Below are 21,340 nucleotides of genomic sequence, written 5' to 3' on the forward strand. Positions count from 1 at the left end.
TGGTCACGTTAGGGACTTGTCCCAGAGCCACACACCTAGTGGACTTTGACGTGTCCCCCTAGGCTGGGGTTCAAGGTGGGCTTTGCTGATTCCCAAGCTTCCTTCTTCTGGCACGTTCTGCAGCTTCTTTCAGCCACGAGGTCTGCCCTGGCCAGGGCACACAGGTGGGCAGGCTGTGTGGATGGGTCATCCCATGCATTGGACTCAGTTTGCACCTTCCCTTTCTTTCTCTTCCTGTAGAGTGGACTGGAAAGTCAAATGCATTCAGCACCTGGCAACAGCTAATTATTAACGCCCAAGCCGCTGGCAGCAACTCGTTATGTCGCGTCACACAGAAGATTTATGGCCACTTTGAAAGAGGCTTTGAAATGAGACAAAACTCAATATTGAATTTTTTTCATCTCTTTTTCCCTTTGGGGTTTCAGGGCAATGATATCAGCTTCCTCCCCATTAGCATATTTCTAATGAGCTCTTATTAAGGTGAATTTCACCCCAGCTTTCAGAATTTTCATTAGAGGAGGGGGTGGGAGGGAGGGCAAGACACGGGCAGATGCAGGGACCTCGGGGCACAGGGACCTCTGGGCTCAGGGACGGGAGGGGCCCTCGCTTAGCTCTAACCTCCTCCAGTGAGCACTGCTCTCCCATTCATGCAAGAGGGTTTCCGCCGCTTTTCACTGGGATTGGGCAAAGGGGCCCGGGAAGTTATGCAGTAGGGCTCACCCTGCCGGAGGGCCTGGGTTGGCTCAGCCGCTGCCCAGTGACAGGCAGGCCATCACTCTTCTCTGAGCCCGTATAGTGGGGACTGTAGCACCTGCCATGTGGCTATGCTCTGTGGAGAAATGGTGTCTATGTTCGCTGCCGTAGCCTTAGTGCCTGGCACACCAGGGTGCCCCATAAAGAGTGGTGGAGTAGATGGGGTGTGGAGGGAGGGATGGCAGTGTTGTCCCACAAATGGGATCGGCCGCAGGTGCTAGGGCACATGCCCGTGGGAATGCCGGGAAAGGTTTGCTCATTGACCATCTGTGACTGGGCTTGCATGGGGAGGATTGGTGCCCCGGGCCCTCGTACCAGCCCTGGGGGTGGGTGGGGGAGCTACAAGGCCCTCTGTCCTGTGTCTGTTGCCATACAGATGTGCTATGGGAGGGGCTGACAGCATTCCTGGTACAGCAGCTTTGCTCTTTCCATTCACCTGGCCTGGCTGGCTTCTTGAAGGTGTTGGACAGCCTCACTAACGGCTTAGCAGTCCCCTGCTTCTGCCCCCCAAAGACACTTTGATAGGGTGGGGGTGCCCTGGGAGTCCAGGCAGAAGCAGAATACCAGCAGGGAGGAGGTACCCAGGCCATGGAGAAAGAGACAGAGAAAGGACATCGTCACCCACCTGGTGGGCTTTCCTCTTGATGAGGACCACAGCCCCTGCTCCCAGGGGGTCCTAGTGGGTCATTCTCGACCCTGGCAGTTCAGTAGAACCATCTGAGAATCTTAAAAAAAAAAAAAAATGATGTCCAAGCTCTAGCCACATACATTTATTTGGTTCTCATTGGCTTGGAGTGAGGTCCCAAGCATGGGTTTTAGAATGTTCCTACGTGATTCTAACGTGCAGCTGGGGTGGGTACCACTGCTTAGTGTATGTATGTGTTGGAAGAGGGGAGCTAGATGTCCTTTCCAGAGGGGACCCTCCACCACTTGCCCCCCACCAGGGGAGCCTCAGCCCTTGCCCTGAGCTCTGTGATGGGGGCAGCCTGATTTCTGCCTCAAGGACAGAGGAAATGCCACAGGAAAGGGTGAGGTTGCCACCTCTGGACAAGTGTCAGCCTGCTGTCTCTGTGCCATCTGGTCCCTGCTCTGCTACTGAAACCTTGGGCCCCTCCTCACCCCCTATATCCCGAGTCCCATCTCAGGGTCCTCATCTCCAATAGGCCCTTCTAGGAGCAAATGAGAACATAGCTGAGAATGTGCTTTGTAAGAAACCCACAAGAAGGTAAAGATATTTAAGACCAGGAGACTCTGCAGGAGCTGTTTGTCAGGCCTGGGGCGAGAGGGCTGGTGGAAATAGTTTCTGAGGGCCCCTGGGGAAGGCAGGGCAGAGAGGACATCTTTCCAGCAGGCTCCCACTCTGCCTCTCTAGTTAGTTGCCTCCTCTGTGCCCCTGTTTGGAGGAGGAAAAGAAACACCCGCCAGGAAGGCAGGTGGAGGTGGCAGGGAGAGACGCCTCTCTGTACCCAAGAAGAGGAAGGCCCCTCGGGAACAAGGTTAGAATGGGCTGGAAAGTCAGCAGACATTGCGGTCGGTTGAGGGGCTGGCAAATTCAAGGTACCCAGCATATAGCATGTCTCCAGGGGTCTCTCCCTGTTCCCCTGCCCCTAGGCTACCTGGGCCTTGGGCCCCACTCCCACCCCAAGGGGCGCTCTGCTCAAGGGTCTCCCTTCCCTTTCGTGTGGCATGGTGGAGTGGGAGGGGCGCTGGACATGGGGTCAGCTCTGCCATCCGCTCTGTGACCTTGGGCAAGTCTCGTCTCTTTTGGCCTCACTTCTCTCACGCAGAAAGAGACCTGTTCGTTGATTTATTGATTCAGTCACTGGCCAGTTATCAAACGTTTATTGATACTGGCACTGGGCCAGTGGCTGAGGTCACCAGGAGGGAACCCCTCTTCCCTCTCACCTCTTCTTGCTGCAGGGAATCACTGTGGAACCTTTTCGAGCCGTAAGGGACCTTAGTGAGAGTCCAGGTTTGACTCTAAAACAACAGAACTGTTGTGTAGCCTCCTTTTATAAATGGGGAAACGGAGGTCCAGAGAAGCTGTTAAGGGTCTTCCCACGGTCCCATAGCTGATAGGTAGTGCTAGAAAGCTCAAAGTCAGGGCCGTAAGCCCATGTCCTGTCCTCAGGCGAGCCCACCCACTTGAGAAGTGATTCTAGCTCCTCCCTCTCAGGAAACAGCCCAGAGGGGTCTGGTGACTCATTCAGGGTCACACAGACCTACCAGACCTGCTGAGGGGCCTGGTTTCTGGGTTTCTTTGTCCCTGGCCTGATGATCCCGGCCCTCCGCTGTGGCGTGGCTCAGGCCATGTTCAGAGCCCACGGGCTCCCCGTCAGCAGATTCTGTATCCCCCCAACACCCCCCACAGCCGGTGTGCCAGGTGGGCGGCCATGCTGGCTCCCCCATTCGCCCCCCGTGACACATACATGCCCAGCTCTCCCATCTGGCCTTCGTGATCACTCCGGGAAGCATCCCAGCCCCGGGGGTGGGGTGGGGTGTTAGCAAGGGCTCAGGGTGTCCTCACCTTTCAAGTTTATTAGAATATTTTCCAGACGGAAGGAGCCCTGCATGGGGTGGGTCCTGCTTTCATTCGTGGGGCACAAACCACTCCTCTGCCCGGCCTGGGCAGTGGCCTGTGTGGTAACAGAATAAACCCTCATCCTCGGAGGGCTGGGGAGATGTAGGGGAGTCCCGTGCTCAGCTCTGGATCCCATTCAGATCTCTTGCTGGTTACTGCCTCTGCCAGCATCCGAACTAGCCCAGATGGAAGAGTGGGAGGGGGTAGGGCTCATCCCATCCCCAACCTCTTTCTTAAGTCCTCAAGGCACAGCTGAGGCAAAATTGGCACATTTAAAGTAGGTAGTTGGTCTCAGGGATGACACAAGGGAAGACACGTGGAGGATACATTGTAAAGTAAGATAATCTGATTCAGGGGCTCTGGCTTCCTCATCTGTACCCCTGGTTGTGCTCAGGAACATCCCCCTGCCCGGTTCCTACAGAGGAGGCCCACAGCACCCCATCCCCCATCTCTTGATGTCGGAGTCTTAGGAAACTTAGAGACCATCTAGCACTTTCTCAGCCTCATTCCAGAGAGAATTCAGCCCTAACGCCCCATAACATCCACTGTGTCTACTGGATCAACTTTTCTCCTGTGCATCTAGAATGATATGTATTATGTACCATCCTTGGAAAAGTGGAGGAAATAGTCCCGGAATCATTTTCTGGGTTCTGTGATTTAGGTGAGGAACTCCAGCTAATAAAGGCTTCCTCTTAGCTAAAGAGGAGGCAGGAGGTCACTCAGGGAGCACAGGCCCGTCCTTCTGTCATCATACTGTCTTGTCCTCCCTTCCTCTGCCCAAATATAGTGAGCGTGGAGGAGGCTATGGTCCAGAGATGGCCCATCCCTCCCTCAGCATGCCACACATGGCATGCACGCACACACACATGCACACACACACACAGGCTATGAGCCTGAAGAACAAAGCCATACTTGGAAGCGTGGTGATGGGCGAGCAGGTAGTCCTGAATTCAGATCTAGTTCATTCACCTCCAAACCGTGAGTCTGTGCAAACGGAGATCCCAACAGCAGCTCCCCGGAGCCCCTGCGAGGATGGAGTGAGATCGGCCCGGCACCCAGCCCAGGGTCCCGTGCGGGTGTGGGGCAGGCTCTCGGGAACTGTCCATCTGCTGCTCTGGTCTGGTCCTCAGCGGCTCCCTGGTTCAGTGTTTGACTCCATCTCTATCTAACTTCTCATTCAACAGGGGACATGACCAGAGTGTTTTTAGTAAGTGCTCTCAAGGCACCGGAAGTGGTCTTAGCGGGCAGGCTCACTTGGGGTCGTGCTCTCATTCCCGGGCCCACAGACCCAGCTCCCATGCAGCGTGCTTGCTTCTCTCTTTTCTCCCTCTTTTGGCATAGCCACACGTGTGTCCTAGTCGGAGGCCTACCGTGGTTATCAGGCTTCTGGCCCGCCCCCCGTTCTTCCTGCCCCACTGAGTCCCTGCGTGTGCCATGGCAGATTTGGAGACTCGTGGGTACACGAGATGTTTGTAGCTTTGGTATGAGCTTCCTGTTTTCTGCATATTGGCAATTCAGCCTACGGGAGGTCAGCTCCTCGCAGGCCAGGTCAGGCTGGGGAGAGGGCAGGGAGCGACCCGGAGAAGCTGGAGCCAGAGGGGAACCACCCCCCCAACCTCCATTTTGCCTAGAGGAGGGGATTGTCCAGATTTCTGAATGTTCTGATGAGTTGGAAGTGAGGCCAAGAAGACCTTTATAGGGTTCCCATGCCTGCCACCCAGACCCTTTTGCGACATGGCCTTTTCCCTTCAGGTCTTGGTGAGTGGATTCTATCGAGTGGGAACACATCTCTTTGGATTTATTGGGATTTTGTGTGATTTCAGGGTCATCGTTCCTAAAGGTGTTGTTCTTGTCAGGAGTAGGTCGGAAGTGAGGGAAATGAAGCCCGTAAGTTACCAGGGCAGGAGCTAGCCCTGGCAGTGTTTTCTCAGGAGGGCCCCGAATGGGGTCAGCCCCACTCCTCCATGGGGCACAAACCACAGGGTTTGTGGGTGGACACAAACACAGGAGAACCAAGCCTGACAGGCGCCACAGGCCACGTCCAGCTGCCCAGTGGCTTCTGGTTAACTGAAGGTTCTGCTTCATTGGGGTTCGGCTGCATTTTCTCTCCTACTCTGCTGCTCAGGATTGCCTGTGCCCAGCTAGGCCTAACTCTATGACACAGCCCAGATCCTCCTACCTCCTCACGGCCGTGCCTCTCTCACATCCCAGTGTCTCAGGCGGCGTGGTCCCACGGAGCCCTCAGAAGGAACTTCTCTGACATGCTAAGCTTTTTAATTTCGCACGCACGGCGCGTAGATGCCCCCAGACAAAGCAGAATTGATTTATAATTCTCTTAATGGAAGCACAGGCTTTAGTGCTCTAGAAATAGATCGTTACCTCTGCCACCTTTTCTAATTTCTCCCTCCCATTTTTTCCCCCCCACACCCCTGGGGTCTAAAAATATGACGTTTCATCGCAGCCTTCTATCGTAAGCCACTAAACGCCAGACGGTTCTCTTTAGACCTTAAATTTATAGCATGTTTGTTCAGTTTCACTTCATTAATTAATGTTCTTCCCAGGCCTCCATGCCAGAGTCTTTGTGTAATGCTCTCTTACAGTAAGCAGGTGCTTTTATCCTTAATGAATAATTTCCTGGAAAATACTGAAATAAACAACGAATAATCAGGCCAGGAACACAATGAATCTGAGAGTTGTGTGCCATTCTGCAGATTAAACCTAGAAGATGACGGATGGGTTTTTTGGTTTTTGTTTTTTGGGTTGTTGTTTTTTTTTTTTTAATCTGCCGCAGTGCTGTCTCAGTGGTTCCTTCCTTGGGGAGCGAGTGCAGGGGGGCTACAGTTCTGGAAGGCGAATGAGCCCCTTGCTCCTCCAGGAAACCCGCGTTGGGAGGAACTGTGTTTTATCACTGAAGCGTGTGGCTGCGGAGATGATCTAAGATCTGGAATCTGGCCTCTGGTTCCAGACTTGGAGCCCTCTCTAGCTTAGGCTGTGTGTGGGTCAGCAGGGACTGAGCTGGGCCAAACTGCCACCTCAATGCGATTCATCTTGTCCTTATCTCTCCTTTCTAGCAAATCTGTTCCACTGCAAGGAGGCCGTTCTTGGGCCCAGGACCCTAGTAAACTCATTCTCTCTCTGTGCACCACTCCCCCAGCCCCAGGACTATTTGTGCTGCCCCTCCCCCGGCCACATACACCCCAGCAGGAGGGCAGTGACCAGACTTTCCCCAGCATTTTACTGTTTACAGGCCTTCTTGTAACCCTTATCTCTTTGGCTTCTCATGATACTGTGAGTAGGTTTTCTTACTGTTCCCACTTTACAGAGGGGGAAGCTGGGACTCCCAGAGGTCAAGTGAACTACCCAAGGTCGCCCAATGGGTAAGAGATGGAGATGGGATTCGGACCCGGGAGGTGATCAGGATTCCAGGGCTTGGGGTTCTTGTTATCTTTGGTGGAGCAAAGCCTGTGTGGGTAGAGAGGACTGAGCAAACCCTGGAGGGAGGTGAAGTGCCCCAGGCCGACCTGTCCAGGCTGTGAGCCAGAATTCATCAGTGTCATGAACAAAGGACTGCAATAAATTTCTTTTAAAACCTGAATACCTGATTCATTTATTATATGAATAGAGCTGACAGAATCGTACATTATCCATCCATTTTTCTGTGTCGTGAGATCATTTTGGGTCTTTGAAATAGCATAATGTTTTTAATCACGGCATGGATACAATCGCAGCATGGACCCATGCCATACAATTGTAATGGCAATTTTGCCCCAGCCTGATGGCGCCCAGGGCTGCCTGGGGAGCCCCGTAAAGTGGCCCGTGTCCCAAGGGGTAGCAGGTTCCGAGCTTGATGAATCCCTGTTCTCTGGGAAAAGGCACCCCAAGGGGCAGTGGGGGAGAATCTGGACCTGGAGGAAAGGTGGGCTGTGGGGGCACTGCCCAAAGGCCGCTGCCTTCTTTCTTTCCAATACGAAGATGGCTTTACTGTGGTGTTTCACATTTTAAAATGGAGACCGGCTCATCATAGAACATGCAAACATACAGGAAAGTATAGAGAAGAAAGCAAGTCACCTACAGTGTCATCACCCACATAAAATGTTAAATGTTAACATTTTAAACATCCTTCCGACATCTTTCTGTCTTGCTCACTCTCAACACACACACACGCACTCCATTTTATACAAATGCAGTCCTAATATGCATGCTGTTTTGTAACGCGTGTTTGTCATGGATTAATACATCAGGGTTATCTTTCCATGTTGTGGAGCCCATGTACATTATCTTAAAATATCTTTGCCTTTCTGATTATAGTGGTAATAATGTTTATTGTAGGAAACACTCATATAACAATAAAAATACTGACTTAGAAGCACGAGTCCTATGATACAGCTTCCTTCCCCTCCAGCACCCGTGAAAGATGATCACTATTAATGCTCTAGTGGATGGGCTTCCCTGTTTTCCCCGCACATCAATATTTTAATGTTTGTGTAATATTTTGTTATGGAGACATGGTGGAATTTATTTAGCAAGGGCCCTGCTGATTAGGCATTTAGGTTGTTTCAGTGCTACAACAAACATCTCTTTATTAAGAGATGATGCAACAGACATTCTTGAACCTATCCTTGACTCTGGCCAATTTCTAAAAAAAACGTTGCAGAAGTAGAGTTCTGGTTGTTATGCATTGCCAAGTTGTTTTACAGAATACACGGATGCATGTTTCCACTACAAGAGCACAAGCACGGGCATCTTCAGGCTTTGGGACAGTTGGGCTGGGACATCTGGCTTCAGAATCTTCTGGCCTAGGTACATGTGGAAGGTTCCAGAAGGACCCCGGAGAGGCGCCCTAGTCTGATGCCCATGTCTGCAGGCTGATAGCCAGGCCCTCCTTTTAATACCTGCCCAGGGAGAGGTGGCCCCCGAGATGTGAGGGGTCAGAGTCAGGGAATAGAGCATGAGATAAGAAGTCAGTCTTTATTTAAAAGGGTGCTGAGGAATGGACAGGGAGGGGGTGAGAACTACGGGTCACGACCATCACAGTGCTGCTGACCTCCGCATTCCCCATACTGGACTACAGCTGAATCCTTCCAAGGGTCTGTTGATCTCTCATCCTGCCCATGTCCTCAAAGAGGAAAAGGAGGCTCGGAGCAGTGAAATGAGTTCTCCAACCCCTCTGTGTGTTTCCTTTTTGTGGGGAGATGGGACAGGCCCCAGGCTGGGAATGGGGTAAGAGAGAAGAATGCGAGGGGGAAGGGAAGGGCAGGGAAGGGAGACACATTGTAGGTGAACTTGTAGAGCTCGAAGGGTCCAGGAGATGATGCGGTCGGACCCCTGCCTTTGGGATAAGCGGAGAGTGAAGCTCAGAGAGGGAAAGCAACCTTTCCCGGGCCACACAGCAACTTAGTGTCCTTACCAGGCAGAGGGGGTTGGACGGGGCCTGTGGAAAGCCGAGTTGCTCTTGAGCAGAGCTGGCATTCAGGAGGGAAGACCCCAGGAGGAGGGGTTGCCCCGAGTCCTGGGCGGCTGGCTTGTTCTCTCTTCAGAACAGGCAGTGCTAATCAGGAGTGGATTCAGAGGCAACAGGGATGGGGACGGGCCAGGTTCAACATGGGAGGCACCTGCAGGGATGTGAAGCATCGATTCCCTGCAAAGGTCTCTGATATCCCATCACACTTGCCTGAGGCTTCCTGCCAGGGAAAGTCCTCGGCGCTTTGAATTAAGCCACATCCTGGGTCCATGGCCCTCTCACGACCATTCCCACACACCCTCCAGCAGGTGTTTGGAGGTCTTGCGGCAGGAGCGTGCCTCAGTCATCTTTGTGCCCACGGTGACTGGTAAGTGTTCAAGAAATATCTGCTGAGTGGACAAGGCACGAGGCCTGTCTTGACAATTGTACAGTGAAGACTGACCCAGTAGTTACCCTACAGACACACCCAAGCCTCGATTTTCCAGCAGAAGATTTTTCCCATCTCTCTCTATGTATATATTTTATATATAAATAGAAGTATAAAAATAGAGAAAAATATATAAATAAATATATATTTAAAATAAATATATATTTATATTTATATATTTAAAGAATATATACATATATATTTATTTTTTCCCTCCAGCTCCTCAGAAATTCCAGAAGTCAGGATTAGAGAGTTGGAAGGATCTTTGAGGTGGGGGAATATGGGTTGGGAGGAAACGAACATTTTATTGGGTACCTTCTGTGTGCCAGATGCCAGGCTTGGCTAAGAGCTTTACCTGCTGACTCACGGACTATCCTAACAGCCCTGTGGAGCTGGTCGTGCCTGGTGTGGTCCACGTGACACACTCAGCCCTAAGGCAGGTAGATGATTTTATCCAGGTTATGCCACCAGAAAGTTCGAGTCATTCAAATGGTGTCTGTCTGGGTTCACTGTTCCTCTCACGTGGAGCCCTGCCATCCACGTGTTGTGTGATTTTGAACCAGTCATCTGAGGATAGTGTCCCCTCCTGTGGGACGAGGCATTGGACCATTGATGCTCCTGGGTCCCGGTGCTAGTTCTGAAACCGCACGGCTTGTTGTCCAGTCTATCATCCCTCCCCTCCGCCCACGTGGGACCCTTGACCTTCCAACGGTAGTGATTCTCCAGCGCTTTGTCCCTTAGTGCTCCTTCCCATCTAGGCACTGGTGGTTGCATCTTAGAGTCTGCGAAATGTTTTTTTCAGAGTGGGTGGGAATGGGACTAATCTCCGCGGGGGTGCGTGGCCCTCAGTGACTGACTTATCTTGGGGGTGTATGGACAGAGCCATGATTTCATGCTAGGGCGTGTGGAACTCCCACGGCTCTGAGAATCCCTCAGCCCTGGGTAGGGGTGGGAGAGGGAAGCGGAGCCAGGCCTGGGGAGGCTGGAATTGGGAGGGGTGGGCGGCCTTGGGGCTGGCCAGGCCAGCTGAGTGTGCCCTGATTTGCAGAGAAATGGAAAGTTGGAGATAATTGCTTTGTGAGAAATGGAATGGTCTAAGAACACAGATGAGTTTTCTCCTTCCATCTTTGGAGGGGCCGGAGGCTGCCACCTGTTTGGGAATGGGAGGGCTGAGGGCCCAGAATGTGGAGGCTGCTCACTGTGGGTGAGGAGGGGGAGTGCTTTATTGGCCTGGCAGATTCTACACTCCCCTCCCTGGCCTCCCCGGCGATGTGCGGTGATTTCTCTCCAAGGCTGGCTGATGCCAGGGCCACTTGGTCTGTAGGGCTTGAGGGCGCGGGGGACAGGACTGTCTTTGACCCTGATGAATGGGTGCTGTAGGCTTCCGTGGGGCCATTTTCAGGATTTGCAGCCCAAGGCTTCCGGGGCAAGGAGAAAGCAGAATTTATCGGGATGGCAGGGCCCAGACTCTGAAGAGGACGTTTACCATGTCTCTGGAGGTGCCTCCAAACCCCTGTGATTTATCCCCGTGGGCAGGCACCTGGCAGGGCCTCCACGGTGGCCCTGGGGATTTCTGCCGTGCTCCTGTTGTCAGGGAATCTCTCTTTCAGAGATTAAGAGCTGTGGATTTATTTTGAACTTTTTTTTTTTTCTTTTTTAAGTACAGAGAGATTAGAAAGCCTTCGACATAAACCCGGCCCCTAGTGGGATTGCTGGAGGGCAGGAGGATTCATCAAGGCAGAGGGTGAAGCCTGTTAATTGCAGGGCTGATTGTGGCTTCACTTTCATTGCACATTCATCAGATCCCAGCAAGGCCATTAAACAGAGTGGGGCCCGGAGACTGGGAGCCAGCGCCAGAGATCAGTGGGTGGAAGACGGGAACGGTCTGCCAGGGATGATCACCTTGGCATTTGCCCCTGTGAGTGCCAACTTGGCTTTTTTGGTTTTATTCAGAAAAAAAATAGAGAAGCGTGTGTGTTTGTGTGTATGTGTGTTCTATAAATAGAAGATAGAAATCTCTGTTTCCTTCTCCCCACATGCTGGGAGGGATGTGAGGCGTTTGCTTTATCAGTCCCCGTTTGGGGTTTTGCTTCTGCTGCTTCCCGAGCCTGAAAGCGCCTTTTCATGAGGTGCTCGGAACACGGCGACCCCCAATTGCAGCTTGAACTATTGAGGAGGCTTCAATGCCCGCCTTGTGCTGGTCCCTGGAGCTGATGTACCCCGCCGCTGGCCGGGTGGCCCAGGCGGGAGTCTTTGAATCACTCTCAGGGTATCACCGTGCTCAGTGTATCTGTCGCCAACAGATTGATGTCTCCGTGGGGCAATGTTAATGCAGCGCGGGATGCCCCCTGCTGTATGAACTGCTGTTGGGACAGATCTGTGGTGTCCTCTGTCAGGCCCAACACCAGCAATGTGGCTGAGCCCGATAGCTGGGGACGGCTGAGAGGTCAAGGGAGGTGGTTGGCTGTAGAGTCAATAATCGGTTTACAAGAGGTATTGAGCCCCCTCTGCATGCAGGCAATGCTCTGGGTCCCGGGGACAGCAGTGAACATACCAGGCCCACATCTCTGCCCTGGTGGTATGAGTTCCAGTAGAACCTCCTTTGGTTCTAGTACCAAGGGAGGGGAAACACTGTGTAGGTTTGAAGGTCCAGAGGGAAGAGCTGAGGCCACCTCTAGATGGTTTCTATAGAAAAGAAGCAATTTTTAAAGCCAGTAACAACTATTCAGCAAAGTAGGAGAGGTGTCCCCCTCCCACCCAGTGCCTGTGACAGGCATTACCAATCGATCCTGGCACACTTTTCTGCTCAACCCCGGTTTCTCAGCCAAGCCGTAACAACCCATCAATGCCCAGTGTCGAATGAGTGAAACCTCCCAGGACCCACAAAATTGTGCCTGACCACCATCATCCGGCTGCCAATGCAAGTTTGTTGGGAAGGAAGGGCTCCCTGGAAAAGACGGGGGTAGACCGAGGGCAGGTCCCAGGTATGTGGCCTAGACTCCCGTGTACAAGATTTCGGCACAATCAGGAGGACTAGGCAGGTGGTAGAAGTGAAGCAGGTGGGGGAAGACTTTTGCACAGATGGACTGTGAGGTCATAACAACCGACCCCAGGGCAGAGGCCATCTGTTTGTCTGTCTGCCCTCTGCCCCAGTTTTATGCATCTTGGCTGATGTGAGCATCTGGTGTCTGGTCAGGTGTGTGCTGCCACCAGAGGGTCAGGCCGGACTCTACAGGTGCTGGTCATACCAGGGCCCTGGCAGAAGGCATGGGCTTTCAGAGGAGGCCACCCTCTTTGCGGTTTGCCCAGCCTGCAGGGCCCAGCCTGGCGAGAACGAGGGTCTAGCTGGGAGGAGGGATCCTTTGCTATGATGTCAGGGTCTCTTGAGTTATCCAGGAGCAGGTTCCCTGAGCACCACGTGACAGGCACACAAGGCCCTCAAGTGTTAGAATAAACGAAGGAATACAAACTCTAAGAACGCAGATTGATAGGACCAGGGCTTCCTTCACACTTGACCTTGATGGAGGGGAGCAGAGCTTTCCAAACGGGTACCCTGAGGACCTCTGCTCCTAGAGTTAAGGTGCACTGGAGACAAACCATAAGAGATTCTTAACTCTAGGAAACAGACTGAGGGTTGCTGGAGGAGAGGGTGGGGCGGTTGGGGTATCTGGATGATGAGCATTCAGGAGGGCACCGGACGGAATGAACACTGGGTGTTCTAGACAGCTGATGAATCACCAAAATCTACCTCTGAAACTAATAATATACTATATGTTCATTAATTGATTTTAACTGGAAAAAAGAAAAAGATATACTGTACTATTTAAAATGAGGAAATAAGCACACAGCAATTCCCGGACGAATTCACTTGTGGAAATCTTTGGGAGATTTCTATCAATATCTCACAGGACTAGTGTCCTACTGAACCCTATTTCGGAAAATGCCTCCCAAAGTTGCCCACATGGCCACCACGGCCCTGCAGTGCAAACGCTCCACCGCCTCCAACACCACGGGCACCTTCTTGCCCCTGGCACGGCCTTACACTCTGCCTGCTCCCGAAAGGCCCTTTCTTTGCCTGCTCCCTTTCCATGGTCCGTCCACCTTAAGTCCCATGCACTCCCAGGAAACCCCCAGTGGGACTTCACCGCTTGCTGTTTGAGCTCCTCAAATAGATGGCCGCGGAAACGTGCTGTTTCTTTGTGTCCACAGCACAGCCCTGGGCCAGGCTGGTGGTGTCCCAGGAATGCTCAGTCAGTGGGTTCAGGCTGGGGCAGGTGTGCAGACTGCCCATGCCTTGTGGGTAGGTGTGAGGCTCGCCTCCTAGCCACCTTCTCTCTCCTCTAGCCTCCAGCCGAGGTCATCAGGGGTGGAACAGTTGTACCCCACCACCGGGAAGGAAATTTCTCCACCTCAGCAGCTCTGTTCCCTTAATATGCAGGGAGCACGGACCAGAGGGAAGGGAACCAACGGATCTATTTACATGTTGTCTTCTTTTGAAGTGAAACCAGGGGCATTTCCTTATTTAATTATTAATGCCCTAAATCAGATGGTGCCCAGTACGTTAACCTCTGTCACTCCGAATGGAGTTGGCCTAATAACCGCTGCGGTGGCATCGATTTTCCCTCAGTCATCTCATGGGCATGTGTCTTTGGGATCCATCCTCTGAGAGAGAGCCTGGGAAAGCCCCATTCACATTCACAGCGAGCGCCCCCCCCCCCGCCATGGGGAGGGGGGTGGCTCTTCTCTGGCCCCTCTTCGCTTAGCCTCAGTGAATTGTCTGAGATAAGTAGAAATACTTTTTCTAAAATCAGTTCCTGAAAAGAACTGACTGGTTGGGCCTAGACGCGACCCCACCTTCCAGAAGGTTCCGTGACATGTGGGCAAGATGAAGTAGGTGAGCTGGAAGAGCTGGTGGGATGACATGGGAAGGGCCGTCAGCGCTGGGCCATGTGGCCCAGACCGGAAGCTGTGTGAGTGGAGCGCACCCAGAACCCAGCAGGTGCGCAGCCCAGCAGGGGCGGAGGGGCCAGGGGGTCTAGCTGATGGTCCTCAGACACGCAAAGTTGATGATGATGGGGCGTTGAGGACAAGGGGAGAGATGTGAACAAGGAGCAGGAGAGACCGGTCTGGCCTGGGGAGGGGAGGGCAGGTGATAAAGTTGCATGTTTTAGATTGGGTTCCAAGAAAAAGTCTGAGGGCGGAGGGAATCCCAGGGGAGACTTCCACCCTCAAGCTGCATGTCCTTCTTCCCCACTCCCCTCCCATGCTTCCACAGGGGCAGCTTGGCCTCAGATGGGGAACTGTGACTGCTAGTGGCAGGGTTAGTCCAGGCTTGGGTGTGAATGTCCCCCACTCTGTTGGCTTGAACACAGCCACACGGATGGAGGACTGAGGCTGCCTCGCTGCCTATGTCCTCGTGCTCCCTGTCCACCTCCCTTCCCCCCTCTACCCCTCTGCACCCGGCATCCAGGTGTGAGAGTCAGCTAAACTGTCCTGTCCACATCTGATGCAGAGAGAAGAGGTTTGCATGAAGATTTTTTTTTTAAAGATTTTATTTATTTATTTGACAGAGATCTCAAGTAGGCAGAGAGGCAGGCAGAGAGAGAGGAGGAAGCAGGCTCCCTGCTGAGCAGAGAGCCCAATGCGGGGCTCAATCCCAGGACCCTGGGATCACGACCTGAGCCGAAGGCAGAGGCTTTAACCCATTGAGCCACCCAGGCGCCCCTTGCATGAAGATTTTAAAAGATCTCCCAATTCTAGCCAGGATCCCAGTTACCTCCCCTCTCCCACCCCTCTCCTGTCACCGTGGATCAAAAGGGGGCCAGAGAAACACTCTGTTCTAATCCAGGCGGCTTCATCCTGTGATGTTCTAAGCTTCATAAGTTTGAAGATGCGGTCATGGGGTCCACCTGGAGATTATAGGAGTGGGCGAGTTAATGAGACAGAGCCATGGAGAGAACCAGAAGGAGGCTTTCTCTCCCTCTGGCATTCTGATGTTGTGCCTTTCTGAGCACTGCGTCTCTTCCTTTACTTCCTTAATTAATTAATTAAAAATATTTTATTTATTTATTTGACAGTGAGAGAAAGAGAGAGGGAGCACACAAGGAGGGGGAGTGGCAGGCAGAGGGAGAGGGAGAAGCAGACTCCCCACCAAACAGGGAGCCCTATATGGGGGGTTTGATCCCAGGACCCTGGGATCATGACCTGAGCCGAAGGCAGGGGCTTAACCCACTGAGCTACCCAGGCGCCCCATATTCCTTTATTTAATTTATTTGCTTGTGGGTCTGCACAAACCCCACCTTGGAGACGATGCTTATCATATACTTGACTCTCCCTGAAACTTTATGCCAAATCTGGGCAGGTTCTTTCTCATTGGGGCTGTGGCTCCTCCTCAAGGAGGGGAATGGACTGAGCCACCCTCAGCCCTAGTGGGAGCCTTACTGGGCTCCAGGCTGTGCCCCACTTTCTGTGGAGTGGCCCCTTAGGTCTCCGAGGACTTGCTTGGGGGGCTAAATAGGGAGAGGAGATGAAGGGCTGTGACCTGTGTGCTCCTGGACTCGGCAGATTGATGTGGAAACACCAGAATTCCTTTTCTCTTTCCGAACAGATTTTCAAAATACGTGTAGCCAGATTATTTTCAGATCTCAAACAGAAAAACCTCATTAATCATTAATTTGGACCCCTACAGTTAAACACAGAATTTGTGACAATTTGTTTATCTTTGAAGGAGCTGCTAAGAAAGAGTTTAGTGAGGAAATTACTGGGGACGAGGAGGAGAGTATTTAACCTTTCACGAAGACAGGAGCTCTATTTAGCTTCCTTCTGGGTACAGATGGGGGTGTGTGTGACAAGCATGTCACTCCTGTCTGTCTCCGAGTCGAGTGAGTCCTTCCTTGTCGGCAAGCTCGGGGCCAATGGACTGGATCCTCAACCATTTCAAGCCTGGGGACCCCTTTCCAATGTCAAAATATTTTCTATGCCATCCCCGCCCCAGTTATTAGAAGTTGTATCTTTTAGTGTGGCAGATTGGGAAGAAATGCTACTCTGAATTCAGTAAAGCTTTTAAGCAAATCCTGATAGCATCTGTGGACACATGAAAAATAGAGCTATCTTTCTGAGTCAGGGTGTTCATTCATTCTATAGCTGATTTTTGACCACCTACGGATTCCAGCTCTCCTGGGCTAGTTCTCCCCCCTACCCTTAGACACCCCCACCCTCTGCAGGTGGGAACCCTTGGGCAGTTCTCTAAGTCTATAGGACCACGGAGCCCTGGAGTGCTAGGGCAGGAAGGAGCCTGAGGGTTATGCTTCCTTGAAGCCCCCCAGCAGGCCTTTGTCCCTCAGTGGGAGTGACATGTGCATCAAGTGGGGTGTCAGCAGCGGATATTCCATAGCAGCAGGAGCAGCAAGGTCTGCTGGCCTTTTGGGTAGCCTGGAAGGGTTTTCCCAGCTCAGCTCCCCACCTCCCCCCTTTCTTCTCTTTCTTTGTTGCAGGAAGGGGTCGGGATGGGGCGGGGAGAGTGGATGTGCAAAGCATATGGGAGCTGAGGGGGAAGGGGCCCAGGGGAAGACCCTGCATTTAAAGGCCAGGAGTGGGGCGCCTGGATGGCTGTCATTAAGCATCTGCCTTTGGCTCAGGTTGTGATCTCAGGGTCCTGGGATCGAGCCCTACACGGGGCTCCCTGCTCCACGGGAAGCCTGCTTCTCCCTCTCCCACTCCTGCTTGTGTTCTCTCTCTCACTATGTCTCTGGCAAATAAATAAAATCTTAAAAAAAAAAAAAAAGTCAGGAGTTATTGGTCCCAGCCTGGGCTTGGGGGCCTGGGGACACCCTGATCTTACAGCCAAACGTCGCACATGTGGGCATTTTTCTGGAGAGAAGTTCTTGAACTTGTGTGAAATTCTCAAAGCGGTCCACGAGCCAACAAACTTTCAGAAGCCCTGGCCTGGAATATCAACTTTTCCCTGACTCAGTCTTCCCACTCCCCGGTTACTCAGAACTGGTGAAGTGTAGTCAGAGCCCACAAGTGTGAAATATCAAACACTCATTATATGACGTTGGGGGCAAACTTAGTCTGTTTAGCAAGTCTGTTTTACCGCCTCATGTGAGAAGTATCAGTGACGAGCAGATGCCTGGGAAAATGGTCTGATTCATGATGCTGCTTCCTTTGTCCCCCTGACAGGGCCCGGGATGGCACTCTCTGTGACAGAGTTCATTGTCTTCTCCCTCCTGCAAACCGCCCTGTCCCTGAACCCCGAGGACCCCAACGTGTGCAGCCACTGGGAGAGGTAAGATATGGGTCTCAGACGGCCGAGCGTTCCCTGAGGGCCTCTCCCTGGGGCTTAGTACCGTTGGGACAAAAGCAGTCGGGAGGTAAGAAGCTGCCCGCCTCAGGCCTGCAGTCCAGCTGGGGAAACAGCGCAGGAGCTGGAAGAGGACCAAGCAACGGCGATTCTGTCTACACTCAGGGCCGTGGGAGCTCTAGGCGGAGGAGCTTGACTTAAGTGATGCTGTCTGATAGTTCACAAGGAACTCTTGTCCCTCCCTTGTAAAATGGCCATTTTACAGACAAGGAAGTAGAGGCACAGAGGGGCTCAGTGCCCGCCCACAGCTAGGCGGGGGGCAGTGAGTGACTGTGGTCCAGATGTGCTTTTCTCCAAAACGGTGACGTCTTGCCTGGTCCCCCAGGTTTGGTGTCAGTGCGATGGCTTACCTGTGCGGGCGGAGGGCCGTCAGCCCCATGGAGGACCGGTGAGGGGACTCTGTGGCTCCTGGCCAGGGTGGGTGGGAGGGCTACGGGGGGAAATGCAACCCAGGGCCTTGGCAGAAGGGCTGGCTGCATTCAGGCTGCAGCACTAGTCCGTGGGGAGTGGGCCAGGGCCCTGCAGACAGCTTGACTTTGAAGTCCAAGGTTAAAGTATTGATTTTGGTGAGCAGAGAGATAGTGACCAGAGACCCAATCAGGAAAAACCGAATTAAACCCTGGAATTGATTGGCTGTGCTGACCAGGACGACTCTGCCACTTAGATGTTAATAAATCAAATGAATAAAATTAAGATGAGGGCCTAGTGGGGGAGGCAGATGGGAGAGGACAGGCAAGTGGGGCTGTCCGTGCTCCATGCTTGCGAGGGGTAGTGTCCCAGCCCTAGGGCAGGGCAAGGCGAGGCACCCCATCTGGGCAGCTTCAGGCCCTGCAGGGATGGGCTGCGGAAGCAGAGGGACTGTGCCCCCACTGGCATGATCACCAGGGACTGGGTGCCCTACAGGAGTCCCTCCAGAGTCGGGGCAGGAGCAGAAGGCAGTGCTGCACCGTGCCCCTTTTAGGTCAAGTGGGAGGAACACGAGATCTGACATGAGAAGACGTTGGTTTGGTTCATTCCAGTCTGGATCTTGCCACCTGCTCACTGTAATGATTTGGGGGAAGTGTCTGAACCACTTTGAGTTTGCTTCCACCTCTGTGGAGTGGGAAGAATAATTACCCTGGCCTCCCAGCCTCGCCGGAGGATCAGGGTGCCAGTGTCATGAAAGGGTTTTCGGGACTGTAAAGGTCAATTATGGTCTTTTCTTGTTGATACCTCTGGCTTTGCGGGAACAGCTCCTCACAAATTTAGTGCACATCAGGCTCACTGGAGGTGTGGATGACAAATAGTTTTCTGGGTCCCAAATCCTCTTAATCTTCTAGACCTCCCCGACATCAGTGAATTTGGAATATGAAAATACTCTGAACGGAGCCTGCAGTGAGCTGGCTGTCCGCCGAGGTGATCCTTTAATGGGAGGACGGGGACTGACCCTATAACTAAAGTGAGGTCTGGGGGCCCCTGCGGCTTCTCCAGCCCCTAGAAAGGAGGCCTTGTGGGCAACACCCCATGAGACCGAGTGCCTTCTTGGCTTGCCCACCTGAGCTCCACTGCCAATGACACATGGACAGATGTAGTCTGTGTCATTCCAGAAACATGTCCCGGTCCCCAGTGGCCACTTAGGGAGAATTTCTCAGCTAGATTAGTGCTTCGGGTGGGGTCCTTGTTAATTATGTCCCTCCACCATAAAACCCAATGGAAGACCTCCCCCGGCTAATGAAGCCCAGCTCTACAAGATTAATCTGGTCCCTCATTAGCATGTTGGCAAGTAAGCGTGTTAAACTGCCCAGCCGTGAAACCAGGGGCACACACTTCGCCCTAGAGACTTGGAGTTGATTCAAGGTCTCACTGCCAGACTTGCTCGGCCCAGGACACCCCTACGGAGCCGGGACCGTCCCCCGTGACACTCGGCTCACCCCACTGTCAGGCTGGTGCCTTTTCTCAGAGGACCCACTGTCTCTGTCAGGACTGGAAGGGGTGCCTGAGCACCGCCCATCCCCCGAGTGTTTAACAAAGGCAGGGTGTCCGTTCTGTGTGTGGGTCCGGCTCCTCCTGTCTCCCCCTCCATGGTCAGGGAGGACATGTCCCCAGTGCCTAGTACAGGAGGTGAAGCCCTGTGGTCAATAATAATGGTGGGGGGCACCTGCTAGACACTGGGCAGCCATTAGAAGTCTTATGTGTATTATCTTGTGTTGAGCAGTTTCCATGTCTTATCTTGCTTTATCTGCCCACCACCCTGTGGGATGGACACTCCTATCATCTTGCTGAATCCTCACAATGACTGCGTGAAGTCCCTGGTAATTTTTGTCATGGATTTACAGGTGAAGAAAGGGAGGCTTCTGTGAGTTAAGTAACATGTCTAAGGACATGCTGCGAACAGGTGGCAGGGTTCAGCTGTGACCCAGAGCACATGCACTCTGCGCCCTTCATTCTCCTGCCCTAAGTGAGGTTTTCAGTAGCCGCATGGAAGCATGGGATCGCGAAATCTGAGAGTTGGAAGGGGCCTGTGGGAAGCCCAGGGTGGCTGTTGAGCTGCCTCAGTGTCCCCAAGCCTAGAGGGGAAACCAGGTTTGGCCCGTGTCTGCGCAGACGTGTGCCTCTGACTCACACATCTCCGTTGAGCCAACTGGTAGGAGCTCAGCAGGGCCCCCCTCCTTACATCCTCGGTGCTTCTGGGAGCCAGAATTTTCCAGCTCCCTGAGTCCTGTACCTTGCTGACTGCCACTGGGCCCTCTTTCTGGATTCCAGATATTTGACCTTTCAGGCATCAGGGAGCCTGTTGGGGACCCACTCAGGGAGATGGCCTGCCCAGCCCCCCTTGCAAGCAAACCAACAGTCTCCTCAGGCAAAGCAGACGGGTTTTTATAGCCTGGATCTGGCCATCTGGCCCAGGTCAGCGAGCCGTCTCGGGGGGAAGCAGTGAGAAATACCAACCTACATAAAAATGAGTTCCTGATGTCTCAGCTGGGGCCCCCTCCCAGAATGCACAGCAAGTGGGAATCTTCCCTTCAGCAGCCTGGCTCGACTACCTTTTCATACAACTCCTGCTGGGGGCGGGCAAGTAGAAAAGCTTACGGGTTAAGGCTGAGCTCTTCCTTCTCGAGACTTCTACCCACGGTTCGGGTTTACAGCTAACGGGCAGCATAACAAGATAGCACTTTAATTAGGAGGTCTGGGGCATGTTCTTGATGCTCCCACAGCTATCCTGGAGACAGAAGAGACCAGAGGTAACTGGGTGACCTTGGGGAAGTCACTTTTTTTTTCTCTTCTTCATTGTCCTTGTCTGTAAAATGAAGATAGCAATGCCACCAGCCTTATAGGATTGTGAGGATTCAAACGGATTAAAACACTTAACATAGGGCACTCAATCACTATTAGCTGTTAATTGGTACCTTAGTTTCTTCATCTGTAAAATGGGACCACTTACTTCATAAAATTGCTACAAGGATTAGCTTCCATGTATATGCTTTGAAACCTATAAAAATCTGAACAAAGTATTTAAAAGCTTGTTGGCTCTGCCTTCCAGAGCCACATAGAATAAACCTAAACCCTCCTTTATTCTTTCTCTGATAAATGAACAAGTGAACTAGAATTTCAGAAAATGAGCTGGGCCAAAGGGCAGTAAGGGATATGTCTTGGAGGATAGTGGGGGTGGGGGCAGGTTAAAGCCCCCGGTTCCCTGGCTGTGGGCCTGGCTTCCCTGGGGAAGGAGCCACCATCTTAAATACCAGCTCAGCCTCTCAAGTGCTGACCACAGCTTCC

At 52.6% G+C, this 21,340-nt stretch overlaps 1 protein-coding gene across 9 annotated transcripts in view; it reads left to right on the forward strand.

Moving 5' to 3' along the window:
* The window catches only part of MEGF11 (multiple EGF like domains 11), a 342,570-nt gene that overhangs the window by 101,434 nt on the left and 219,796 nt on the right, over positions 1-21,340 (forward strand). For all 9 annotated transcript variants that reach the window (XM_032864652.1, XM_032864653.1, XM_032864658.1 and 6 more), the window contains exon 2: positions 17,404-17,509. In XM_032864652.1, the coding sequence (XP_032720543.1) occupies positions 17,412-17,509 (98 nt within the window). In that variant the 5' untranslated portion in view covers positions 17,404-17,411. The remainder of the gene's footprint in view (positions 1-17,403; positions 17,510-21,340) is intronic.

The sequence above is a fragment of the Lontra canadensis genome, unplaced genomic scaffold, assembly GCF_010015895.1.
Source record: "Lontra canadensis isolate GAN:19392208 unplaced genomic scaffold, GSC_riverotter_1.0 scaffold28, whole genome shotgun sequence".
NCBI classification, from domain to species: domain Eukaryota; kingdom Metazoa; phylum Chordata; class Mammalia; order Carnivora; family Mustelidae; genus Lontra; species Lontra canadensis.